This window comes from Panthera uncia (assembly GCF_023721935.1).
Source record: "Panthera uncia isolate 11264 chromosome B2 unlocalized genomic scaffold, Puncia_PCG_1.0 HiC_scaffold_24, whole genome shotgun sequence".
Classification (NCBI taxonomy): domain Eukaryota; kingdom Metazoa; phylum Chordata; class Mammalia; order Carnivora; family Felidae; genus Panthera; species Panthera uncia.
In genome coordinates, this window is record NW_026057580.1 from 36,478,845 (window position 1) to 36,492,398 (window position 13,554).

General features: G+C 37.8%; 1 protein-coding gene across 5 annotated transcripts in view; it reads right to left on the reverse strand.

Annotated features, from left to right (window-relative positions):
- SLC17A5 (solute carrier family 17 member 5) overlaps nucleotides 1-13,554 on the reverse strand; it is a 51,178-nt gene that overhangs the window by 7,281 nt on the left and 30,343 nt on the right. For 4 of the 5 annotated variants that reach the window (XM_049653905.1, XM_049653904.1, XM_049653908.1 and 1 more), the window contains one exon: nucleotides 240-330. The exons of the other annotated variant lie outside the window; for it this stretch is intronic. In XM_049653905.1, the coding sequence (XP_049509862.1) occupies nucleotides 240-330 (91 nt within the window). The remainder of the gene's footprint in view (nucleotides 1-239; nucleotides 331-13,554) is intronic. 5 annotated transcript variants of the gene reach the window in all.

Below are 13,554 nucleotides of genomic sequence, written 5' to 3' on the forward strand. Positions count from 1 at the left end.
AGCCTGAAGCCTGCTTTGGATTCTGTGTCTCCCTTTCTGCCTGCCCCCCCCCCCCCCCATGCTCTGTCACTCTCTCTCCCCAAAAAAAAATGAACATTAAAAAAAAAAAAAGTAAAAAAAGAAAGAATAAATATTCAGAATTTTACTCTTAATTAAAATACACTCAACTTTGACACAGATGTGCAGGTTCAAATGAACTATGTAGACCTTTGTAGTTTATAAGCAAATTATCTACTTACATCAGGGGTCAGACTTTTAGCAATGACAGGTCCAACCATTCCTGGAATAGTGGCAAATGTATTTGTGATGCCCAGGAGGATACCAGCATACCTGCAGAAACATTTTCATAGAGGTTTATTATTGTGTTATACATTTAAGTAGTTTCTTTCAATAGATAGCTGTACTATTTCCAGAATACGCTGTATTCTTGTGAAATTTTATGTCTAAATGAAATGTCTTACTAAGTTGGACTGAATATATTTTGAATATATTTAGCTGGTGAAACATTTGCATTTCAATAGTTAATTAGCATTCTAACATTATATAGGGGAATGCAAGCCACTAAAATGATCCTTTTTATAGTGATTTAGAAAAGTGTTGAGATTGATTTTTATACATGACTATATTAGATAGGAAGCTTGATACATCTTAAGGTTTTTTAGTAAAAAGAAATTATTTCTTGGTTACAAAATCTATTTCAGTGTTGAAAATCTGAAACAAATTAAGAAGAAAATAAAATTACCTATAGTCCTTTCATATAGAGATAATCAACATTAACACTTTGGTAAATATCCTAATTATTTTTGTTCATAACATATAATTCTATAGCTTACTTGTTCTGCTTATAATGTATCTGCTTATAGCTAAGTCCTTACACACTATCCCAGAAGTAGACAAGTTTGGTATACATTGTGTGTGTGTGTGTGTGTGCGTGTGTGTGTGTGCGTGTGTGTATGTGTGTAACAAAAAAAATGCATCTCTTAAAAAGTTTATTTATTTATCTTGAGAGAGAGAGAGAGAAGGGGGCAGGAGTCAGACAGAGACAGAGAGAGAGAGAGAGAGAGAGAGAGAGAGAGAGAGAGAGAATCTCAAGCAGGTTCCATGTTATCAGTTCAGAAGACCTATACAGGGCTCAATCTCACAAACTGCGAGATCATGACCTGAGCCAAATCAAGAGTCAGTTGCTCAACTGACTGAGCCACCCAGGTGCTGCAAAAATGCTTTTTTAATAAACACAGAAAAAGTTGATTTATTTTAAGGGTAAAGCTTAGAGGAGTCAGATATTCTCACCCATGTTTAGGTGCAAATCTTTAAAGAAAGAATTCCTGCTTGTATTTGGGAAACACTAGTGATCTGCTGACTTCTCCAATACATAAAGAATGTATGTAGACTGAGGAAGGCTAAATGAAATGCTTATCATTTTCTAAAAAGAAGTCATATTGGGGCACCTGGGTGGCTCAGTTGGTTAAGCATCTGGCTCTTGACTTCAGCTCAGGTCATGATCTCATGGTTTGTGAGTTCGAGCCCCATGACGGGCTCTGTGCTGACAGTGCTGAGCCTGCTTGGATTCTCTCTCTCTCCCTTCCTCTTGGCTCTCCCCTGCCTGCCCCCCTACCCCCAAAATAAATAAACACGGAAAAAAAAGTTATATTGGACTGATAATCAGGAGACCTAAAGATTTGTGACCCCCCAGTTCTACCATTGACCATCTATGTAACCTTGGGCCAGTTAGTGATAGATTATTTCCCTTATCATTCATGGGTTCATCGATGTATACATGTAACATATTTGGTGGTACCACACGAGATCCCCCACAACCCACCAAATATACTAAAATATTAGTTTTGAGTATAACATACACATGGAAATATGTAAAAATTGTAAGTGTAGAGCTTGATGAATTTTTATAAAGTGAACACAACCATGTTGCTAGCACTCGGTCAAGAAACGGAACTTACTGGAATAAACATTTTAAAGGACATTTTACATAAGGTTGAGCTGCCTCTCAGAATGTATAAGCTTTAATTTGAATAATCATAATTTGCCAGGTCATCTCTATTCAAAAACTTAAAAGGATGGTTTAATGCTTACCCTAAAAAGACTATAATCTTTGGCCTGATTGGCAGTGGTCTGGCCCTGGTCCATCTACCCAGCCTTGCCTTATTACCTAGTAGTCTATAATATATAACTTCAGATTCAGACAGCTCTCATTCCAGCTGCTCACATCTGCTATGCTCATTCCTGTTAATTATCTCTACTCATACTATACTCAGTATCTGAAATCCACACTCTTTCTGTCCGGTGTTTTATTCCCTTTTATTTTTTGCAGGGCCAGTACATATATGCTCATTCATGCCAACCAGAGAAGTGGCACGTGACTCACAATTGTTTCAGGCTCTGTCCATGGATCCCTGGGGCACTGGCTGCACTGAATACTGGAGCTTTGTCTTACAGAGACTAGTACCTCTCTTGGACATTGGCTTCAAAGGATGTTGACTCCTGATCAGGAATTTCATATGAATGGAATCACACAGCATATAGTCTTTTAAATTATATACTAGGGTTGCTAAACATCCCAACTGTTATGTGTATCAACAGTTTATTCATTTTTTATTGCTCTCTTTTTAATTGAAGAAACTGGGATTCTGTCATACAGACAGTCAGTGCTATGTTCTATATTTGTAGACTGCATTCCTGAGACATCATTTAGCATAATCTTACATTCCCAGTATTTCCCGTATACTGATAGTATCTAGACTCTAGATCACAGAGGGTGCATTAGACTCAGCTTTGATTTTTTGGCAAGAAAATTTAAAGGTGGTGGTGGAGTTAAAAATTGGTTAACTAAGTAAATGGCATTTATTAATTTATTTTTCATAAGAATCATCTAGGTATATACAAAGTCCAATTAGAGCTTTTAATTTTTCATGAAATAATCAGTGTTATTATAAAATAAAATTCTGGTTCAAATTAAAGAAGCTTGAAATTTATTAGTTCATATAGTCTTATTGTGGGATACTAAGATTTGTTAGTATTTAGGATCCTCAGTATCTTGGTTGCAGATGACGAATCTGAAATTCCTCTCTCCATTTTGGATATGGACAAGTGCCTACTGTGGGTTGAACTGTGTCCTCCCAAAATTCATATGTTGAGGGCCTAACCCCCCATTGTGACTGTTCTTGGAGATACGGTTTTTAGGAGGTTATCAAAGTTAAGTAAGTGTAGGGTCTTAACCCAATAGGATTAGTGGCCTTATAAGAAGAGGAAGAAAGAGAAATCGCTCTATCTCTGTGAGTATTTACCAAGGAAAGGCTATGTGAAGACACTGAGAGAAGGTGGCTGTAAGCAAGGAAAAGAGCTCTCGCCAGAACCTGACCATGCTGGTACCCTGATCTTGGACTTCCAGCTTCCAGAACTGTGAGCAAATAAACTTCTATGTTTTAAGCTGCCTGGTATATGGCATTTTGAATGGCAGTTTGAGTTGACTAATACAGTGCCTAAATAAAACATCCTGCTGAACTGAATTAAATTATCTACAAATATCAAACATTTTTATGTTCAAAACTCATTCATAGTGGATACAATAACGAAAGCATATGGCACAGGTCTTTTTAGCTTATGCCCTTTAGAGAATGTATCTTAAATTAACCAAGCTTGGCAGAACCTGTCTTTTTTTTTTTTAAAAAAACCATTAACACCTTGCCAGTAGGAGGAACTGACTGTAGTGCTGCCAGGCGTTTTCAGTGACAGATATTAAGTGCAGATGAATGCTGTGAAATTCTAAATGTCAGCACCAAGAAACTCATTCAGGTATTTCTATTACACTTGGCCAGGAAGGGCCATGAAAGATTGATGGCTATTTGGAAAAAAACATGTTGTACAGACTCAGTCTGGATTCTGTGGTGGTGGAATACTAGAATGCTATGGGATTAACAGTTAGAAATCTATCCGATTCCCTGATATCTGGGCAACAAAATCATTCATAGAAAATCTCTATCTCATTCTATAGAGGAAAAGGCTTAGAAAATACCATGAACACATGTGTATGTTATATACATGTTTATTCAAAAATCTCATCTCAGGTATGGCTCTAAGTATTTTATATACATCCCATTTTAATAGTAAAATCTACTCCATGAGGTAGGGATTGATATCTCCTTTCTACAGATGAAGAAAGATTGTAAAATGTTACCCAATTTGTCTGATTCCAAATCAGTACTTAATATTACAAGGTTAAAATCTATAACATTGTCTTCTTAACAACATAGTCGTCACTGAATTCAATCTGTAGGGAATGCCAGTTTTCTCATGCTTAATTTTTTACCATAAGCTCCAGTGCTGAATGCTTAAAAGTCTGTGGTCCTCAACTGTTCCTAACTATCAGAGTGCTTCTCTGTGCATGGACAGACACTCAGCTGTTACCAAAGAAAAAGGAGCTAAGCAACATCATGGTCATAAAATATATAATCCCCCAGTTAACCAAGAGGTGGAGAACCAGAAACAGCTAGTATCCTTTGAGTCAAGAAATTCTAGTTGGAAAGCTCATCTGAAGGGTTGAATCAAAATATAAGGGGGGGAGGGATAATTTTGACTTTGATGAGATTACATTTGTACAGCGATATACTTTTAAAAGTTACCTATGTTGTTCATATACATACATATGTTGATCACAACCACAAATCTGGTGCTTACATGTACTTACCACTCTTCTAACAACTATTTGTTGGTATCACTTATGTTACTAAACTGTTTAGTTTCATACCATATCTAGATAAATGTCTTTTTTGACTTATGACTCACAAAATGCCAGGGCTCGAACAGATGTGAAGTTTAGCCATTCATCTGATGCTTGAAGCCCAGTTCTGGGATCCTGCCTGCACAACATCCAGTATATGCTTCAGGACATGATTTTATCACCCTCCACGCCAGCAGAAGCTTACACAGATGCAAACAAGGGCCATGTTACTTTCATGTTTGTGTCTTCAACATTTGGTACAGGGCCTGGCACAGTGTTTGTTAAATGACTAGATCCATTAGTCAGCATGCTATGACACTGAAATGTAGTAATTACACATCTACCTAATTGTACAACCAATTCATCTTTTCCATCCTATCCAAAAGGATTATCATGGGAGATCTAGTTGAAATCCTGATATACTAAATATACTGTATTCTCTTTATGTCTGAGGCTAGAAATGTTGAGAAATCAGACCACTTTGCTATTTTGACTGTTAGTGATCTACTGTTATCTCGTTAGTAATCAATATTTTCTTTTCTAAGAGCTTACTAATCATCCCTTTAATATTTTACTTGGATTGATTTGTGACTCTGGTCATGGCACCTGACTCAAAGTTTGCCAGAAAATAATAGTTTATTGCATTATGTCCAGGTACACTTATTACATTATGAGCTAAGTGTATATATGAGTGTATGTGTGTTCTATTTTTTTCACAACAATCTTACAAGGTAGGTACCATGTATATTTGGTTTTGTTCCTTCCCAGAAGCTCCTGCCAGATTCCAGAGCTTCTGATGGATGGAGGGTACCTGATGAATCCTGAACTACATTTCAGCTCCATGAAATGGAGTGGGTAGCTTACTGCCTTCTTTCTGGCTAGCTGGCTGGTGAGCCAATTTTATGTTCCTTACAATTTTTACTTCTCATATTTATTTACTTAATTTTATAATAAACTCACATAAACTGAGGCAACCAGAATATGTCTGTTCTTGGCTATGAGTTCTTTTCCCTGAGTTCTCAAAATAACTATTAGGCAGTGACCAATTTTTAAGATTTTTGAGAGACAGGGGCGCCTGGGTGGCTCAGTCGGTTGGGCGTCCGACTTCAGCTCAGGTCACGATCTCACGGTCCGTGAGTTCGAGCTCCGTGTCGGGCTCTGGGCTGATGGCCCAGAGCCTGGAGCCTGCTTCCGATTCTGTGTCTCCCTCTCTCTGCCCCTCCCCCGTTCATGCTCTGTCTCTCTCTGTCTCAAAAATAAATAAACGTTAAAAAAAAAAAAATTAAAAAAAAAAATAAAAGATTTTTGAGAGACAATGATGTAGCAGAAAGATCCCTGGACTATGTTGTTGAGACCTAAATTCAAGTCTGCCATTTACTAGCTGTGACTTTGGAAGCCACATAAGTCCTCTGTACCTGAGTTTCTTCATCTTCAAAATGAGTTCTTTGTGTGTGGTGAGTGTTACCAATGACCTTCTCTGTATCCATTCCCATGAGCTATGGGGAACATCGACTCTCACCTCTAACTTTAGAGTGGGTGCTAATTGTCCTAAAGTCAAATGGTATTCCCTTGGCCATATGAGTGGTTCAGGGGATGAATACGTGATTTGGTTTAGTTCAGTCAAAATGAAGCCTAGGACTTAACTTCCATGGTGGAGAGAGGAAAATATCTTTTCCTTTTTTCTTCTTCTTTAAATGTTTATTTATTTTGAGGGGGGGGAGGGATAGAGAGAGAGAGAGACAGAGAATCCTAAGATAGCGCAGATGCAGGGCTCGAACCCACAAACCATGAGATCATGACTTGAGCCAAAATCAAGAATCAGAGGCTTAACAGACTGAGCCACCCAGGGTCCCCAATCCTTTTCTTTCTTGACTGATGTAAATAAAGAAGGATGTAATTCTGGTTGTTACTGGCAATTATTTCATTGTGTGATTTTACAAGCATACCTAGCCTTATAGTTTTTTAAAACTATTATGAAAGTTAGAGAGTGGAAAAGAAAGGAGTTTTTGGTAATATTAGTGGACAGCTGATGTAAACTCTTTCCTGAAGCCAGATGTCTATGGACTTTACACTAAAGCGAATCAATAGATTTTGCTGTTCAGCCAGCCTGAATTAGACATCTTTTGTGCCCAAATTCTCAATTCCCATATCCCTTTGAGTGTTCATCAGCCCTCAGCTTGTTAAAATTTCAAGCTTAGACCAATCCAACAGCATAATTTTAATACTACACTTGGGCTGCTGAACACCACTGAAAGAACATCTCTGTAAAATAGAGTAAAAATTCATCTCCAATCACAGCTGATCCTCATCAATGGCAAAAATCCCTTCAATGAGTTCTTAGTGACGATTTCCCTGGGTAATTAGTTCGAACTTTTATGATTCTCAAGTCTTTTATTCCACCTGTCTTCTTTCTTAGTCTCAGCAATGAACCTGACTCCCATGTCAAAAAGAAATCAAAGACGAACAGTTAAGATTTTTCAATTAGTTATCTACTGCTGCACTATAAATTACTTCAAACTTAGCAACTTTGGACAACAAATATTTATCATCTCACAGGTTCTGTGGGTCAGGAATATAGAAGTGGTTTAGCTGGCTCAGAATCCTCCAATCATGTTGACTGGGGCTGCAGTTACCTGAAGATTGGACTGGGGCTAGAGGATCCACTTCTTTAAAAAAACATCTTTTTTATGTTTATTTTTGAGAGAGACAGAGAGGGTGCGAGTGGGGAAGGGTCAGGGAGAGAGGGGGAGACACAGAATCTGAGGCAGGCTCCAGGCTCTGAGCTGTCAGGCAGAGCCCGTTGCGGGGCTTGAACTCACGAACAGTGAGATCATGACCTGAGCTGACGTCGGATGCCTAACCGACTGAGACACCCAGGCGCACCCTGAGGATCCACTTCTAAGCTCACTTATGTCACTGCTGGTGGTAGTCTCAGTTCCCCCCAATGTGGGTCTTGCCACAGGGCCCCTAAGTGTCCTCCCTACATTACAGCTGAGTCATCTGAGACAGAAAGCAAAGAAGTTGCAGTAATGCCTTTTTTGACTTAGTCAGATACCATTACTTTTGCCATATTCATTAGAAACAAGTCACTAAATCTAGTCCACACTCAAGGGGAGGGGAAATAGACTCTTTCTTTCAAAAGGAGAGGTGTGGAATTTTTGGACATATTTTATTTTTAATTTTTTTTAATGTTTTATTTATTTTTGAGACAGAGAGAGACAGAGCATGAATGGGGGAGGGTCAGAGAGAGAGGGAGACACAGAATCTGAAGCAGGCTCCAGGCTCTGAGCTGTCAGCACAGAGCCCGACGCGGGGCTTGAACTCACGGAGTGTGAGATCATGACCTGAGCTGAAGTCGGACGCTTAACCAACTGAGCCACCCAGGCGCCCCTGTGGACGTATTTTAAACCACTACAATCCTCAAGTTCTCATCTCACCTCAAAACTCTTCTTTAATGAAATCCTCTTTACTACCTTCTGTTTCTTCTCATTTGAAAGCTAATCCCTCCACTTGGACTCTGAATCTCATTCCTTCCTGATTTCTACCAACTAGTCATTGTTACTTCTTCCTTTTAGCTTTAATCTTTTACTGTTGATTGAACTTTTTTCTCAGCAATATTAACAGCCTGGGTCTCTTTCATCTTAAAGAAAAAAACAAAACAACTCAAACAATCATCCACCAATATATGCCCATCTTTAGCTTTTCCTCCTTCTCTTCATAGTTAATTGTTTTGAAATAGTTGTTTATTGGCAGTAGTTCTCAAATTTTAAGGTCCATAAAGACAACCCAGAGGAGCAACAAAATGCAGATTCCCTATTCCTGTGATCAAGAATTCTGCTTTATTTTTAACAAGCACTCTTGATGATTTTGATACAGATGGGCTAAGGATCACACTTTCAAAATCACTGCTTTATGTTGACTGTCTTCACCTTATCTTTCCATTCATTCCTTAAGTCACTGCAGCCTAGCTTCCTTCTTCTTGTTCCCTGGAAGCATTTTCACCAAAATGTTTAATGAACATCTTCATCTGGGGAGGAACATTTTCATTCTTGTTTTACTTGCCTTCTCTGTGGCATCTGACACTTGTTGATCAAGCTCTCCCTTTGAGGATCCTGATCTCTATTTATTTTCCTTCTCCTTCTCTGTTCACTTCTCCTCAATTACCCTTGCATCAGGTTCTTCTATCTCTTGATGAATTCCCAAGGTTTTCATCACTGTCTCTTGAGTAATTTTATCTGATTCCATGGCCTCATTTACTACTCATATGTCAATGACTCTTAAATCTTTATCTCTAACCCAGAGCCCCTTCTTGAATTGAAAACTGGGTGGTCTTGGCTTCCTTGACACCTTATTCTTGATTTTCTTTCTATCTCTCTCTTGCTCCTCTTTAGTTTCCTTCTTTGGTTATCTCCCCTCTTTCTCCTAAGTGTTTGCCATGATCCACTCTTGGGATCACTTGTCATTCTACCTTCTCCCTCAAGGCAACTCTTGTCTTTAAGTACTTCAAAATGTGGATTATTATTCCTTAATTTTCATTTAAAATCACACTGCTTTCCTGAGTTCCAGATCCATATATCACACTGCCTATAACTATCATTTTCTAAATGTTTTCACAGATACTAAAATTTAACATGTCTGAAATTTTTATCTTCTCCCAAGACTGTTCTTCCTTCAAGCATCCCAATTCCAGTAAGTGGTATATCCATCTACCTAGTTGCTGATACAAAATACCTGGAAATCAACATCCTTGATATCTTCTCCTCACTCTTCAGGTCTAATCTATTGTCAAATCCCACCTATTGTGTTTACAAATCATCCCAAATCCATCTACTTCTTTTTTATTCCTTTTTTTTTTTTTTTTTTTAGAGAGTACATGAGCTGGAGGTGGAGGGGGGGTGCGGCGCTGGGGGAGAGATAGAGAGAGAATCTTAAGCAGGCTCCATGCCCAGTGTGTGGCCCAACACGGGACTCCATCTCATGACTGTGAGATCATGACCTGAGCTGAAATCAAGAGTCAGATGCTCAACTGACTGAGCTACCCAGGCGCCCCTCCATCTACTTCTTTATATCTCCTATTATATCCTATCACTTTTTATCTGGGTTGCTGCAATAGCTTCCTAATTGGTTTCTTCTACTTGTACTCTTATCCATACAAGAGTGATCTTAAAAAACAGAGCAGAGGATGTCATTTCCTATTTGTTCGGGATACAATATAAAATGCTTACTATAGGCTCCTGCTTACTCTCCAGTGGCTTTCTTCTCTGCATCTCTGCCACAAATGACCTTCTCTCAGTTGGCTGAAATATACAGTTATAGATCGAATGTTTGTGTGTCCCAAATTCATATGTTGAAGGCTTAACCCTATATTTGGAGACAGGGCTTTCAGATGATAAAGGTCAAATGAGGTCATAAGGATGGGGCCTCAATCTGATAGGTCTGGCACCCTTATCTGAAGAGTGAGAGACACTGGGGTTCTTTCTCTGTCTGTACACATGTACAGACACACTGAGGAAAGGCCATGTGAGCACACAGCAAATAGCAGCCCATCTGCAAACCAGAAGGAGAGTTCTCACAAGAAACTAACCATGCTGGCATCCTGATCTTGGACACTGAACTGTGAGAAAATAAACGTCTGTTGTTTAAGCCACCCAGTCTATGGTATTTTGTTACGGCAGCCCAATCAGACTAAGACACACACCAATTTCTTTTTCTACTTATGTAAATTCTGTCAGGAATACTACTCCTTTTTTGCCTGGCTAACTTCTTCTTACTCATTGCTCAGATTTTAGCTTAAATATCATTTCCTCAGAGAAACCTTCCCTTACTCCTTGATCCACATTATATCTATTACATTCTCTCATCTTTTCTTCAAAAACTTTTTTATTTGTGAGCCTTATGTTTCTAAAAGTTTCACAGGTCAGGGCTGTGCCTGTTATGACTGGTACTTGGCAGGCATTTGATAAGTACTTGTCAAAAGAATTATCATAATATATTACAATTGTTTCATTTTTTTTTTTAACTGCTTATTTCCTGAACTAGACTAATCTCCTTGCAAGTAGGAGCTGGGTGTTATTTTCTACTAGCATCATATATATTGTGCTCAATGTATATTAGGTCCTCCAGACATGTTTGTTGGGTGAGTGACCGGATTTGACTAGGTCAGGGCCTCATACTTGAGATGCATAAGAATCACCCGAGGATCTTAACATGCAGATTCCAGTTCAGCAAGTCCAGATTCAGTGATGCCTGAGATTCTGTGTTTTTCAGAAAGTCCCACATAATACTGATGCTCCTGCTCCATGGACCAAACTTTGACTAATAAGGGATAAGTAGCTCTAAATCCATCCTGGTTCTCACTTTTTATGATTCTATAAACTACATAACTGAACAATATCATTTTGTTTAACTTAATTCAAGTGAAATCCTTTCCAGATTTCTCTTCTAATCAGTAGCATAAAGGAGCATATTTCAGTCCTTTAATTATGTGCTATTTCCTTGAGTCCTTTTTTGGATAATCAGGCTTCATTCTTATGTTGTAAATCTCAAATACAAGCCTCAGAGTCACTGTTCAGCAATTTGTTTAGGCTTCTTCCTATCTTCTCTCCCACAGAAATGGCTTCTCATGCCTTTACTCCTTCAGCTTCAAGGGGTTTTTATTTCAGTTATGTTTGTATCAGATCTTTCAAATTATCATTAAATTTAATGAACTTTTCTTGAAGTTAATTTGCTTTTCAAATTCTCCCTTTCTTTCATCATTATGTTTAAAATTTTTTTAATTTTAATTTTTTTTTAACGTTTATTTATTCTTGAGGTGGGGGTGGGGGCAGAGTACCAGCTGGGGAGGGGCAGAGAGAGGGAGACACAGAATCAGAAGCAGGATCCAAGATGTCAGCACAGAGCCTGATGCAGGGCTCGAACTCAAGCCATGAGATCACGACCTGAGCCAAAGTCAACATGCTTAACCAACTGAGCCACCCAGGCGCCTGTTTTTCATCATTATGTTAAGCTCCTTTACTTCTTCACTGACCAACAACTATACTCAATAAGCATTTCCTAGCTTATAAGGTTCACAAAATTCTTCCCTCCATTTTTTCCCCTCTATTTTAATTGTTTTTTGAAAATGTTAATTTATTTTGAGAGAAGGAGAGTGTGAGCAGGGAGGGACAGAGAGGGAGAGAGAGAAGTAGAGAGAGAATCCCAAGCAGGCTCCTCATTGTCAGAGCAGAGCTCAATGTGGGGCTCAATCTCATGACTGTGAGATCATGACCTGAGCTGAAATCAAGAGTTGGATGCTTAACTGACTAAGACACCCAGGAGCCCCTTAATTGTTTTTTGACAAAAGACTCTGGTATGTTGTAAATACTTTCAACATTAGACATTTAGTCTTGTGATTAAAACCAGAGATTTATTCCTTCAGCAAATGTTTACTGAGCACACTCTATGTGACAGGCACTATAATAAAACTTTCATGCTTGATCAATCTTGAGATGTGAAAACATGATTACACTGCTAGATAGGATAAGAGATATATTCAGAGTTTTTTTTTTAAATCACAATAGACTTCTCACAGTGTAATATTTTTATTATTCTGATGATCAGATCCTTATACTTTTAAAAATGTAATATGAATATGTATATTCACATTAAAAACACAACAGGTTTTATATTTAATAGGGTTTAATGTAAACTTCTAGTTTAAAAATAAAAATCAGGTGAAACTATATAAAAGGTGTTTGAACTTCAGAATTTAAACACTGCCAAGACTATAACTAATGGTTTTAATAATTATTCACACCTATTTCTGGTTCTGAAAGTTTAAATTGATTTTAATTATATGAGATAACTCAAGAAGGTACCACTTTCTCTGTAGAACAGTGGCTATTTAGTCAATATGTAACTAGTTATTGTTCCTACAAATCTCTAATTACTAACAAAAGTACTATTGTTCAAGGCAAGTAGTTGCCATTGTTAAATAAGCAACTGCCAGATTCATATGCCAGAAAAATGATAAGCTCTGTAGGTTTATGCAGTTTAACTTGTTGGAATTCTGAATCTTGGAAGGGTCCTATCTCAGATATGTGATTAGATTAGCAAGGTATAAATTAGTGAGATAAAGTAATATGCAGTCATTTCTTATTATTTAGTTAATTCCATGAAAGAATTATGTGAAAGTAAACGCATATATAAAAAATGAATATGTAACATAATATCTATAGGGTATGGCTGAATATTAATCTATTTACATTGTTTTGGATATAGAGTAGAGAAGTTGAGAGGACAAAATATCTTAATGAGTAAACTCTCATTTAGATGTACTATTCCCTTTCATTCCTAATCTCAGCAAATACCATATTTTCAACCTTAATTTCAGTATTATTATCAATATAAATTTACATAGTACTCTGTGGAATTCACTATTGTGCAGATACTTTTTTTTTTTTTTTAAGATTATTTATTTTGAGAGACAGTGTGTGAGCACAGGCAGGGGAGGGGCAGAGAGAGAAGGAAAGAGAGAGAAAATCCCAAGCAGGCTCTGCACTGCCAGCATGGAGCCTGATGCAGGGCTTGAACCCACGAACCATGAGATTACGACCTGAAACAAAACTAAGAATTGGACGGAGGCTTACCTGACTGAGCCACCCAGGCGCCCCTATGCAGATACTTTTAATTTTTATTTAGTTTTTACTTTTACTTTTTTTTTTTTTTTTTTTTTAATTTAAGCTCTATGCCCATCATGGTGCTTGAACTCACAACTCCAAGATCAAGAGTTGCATGCTCTACCGATTGAGCCAGCCAGGTGCTTCTATTTTTTATTAAAA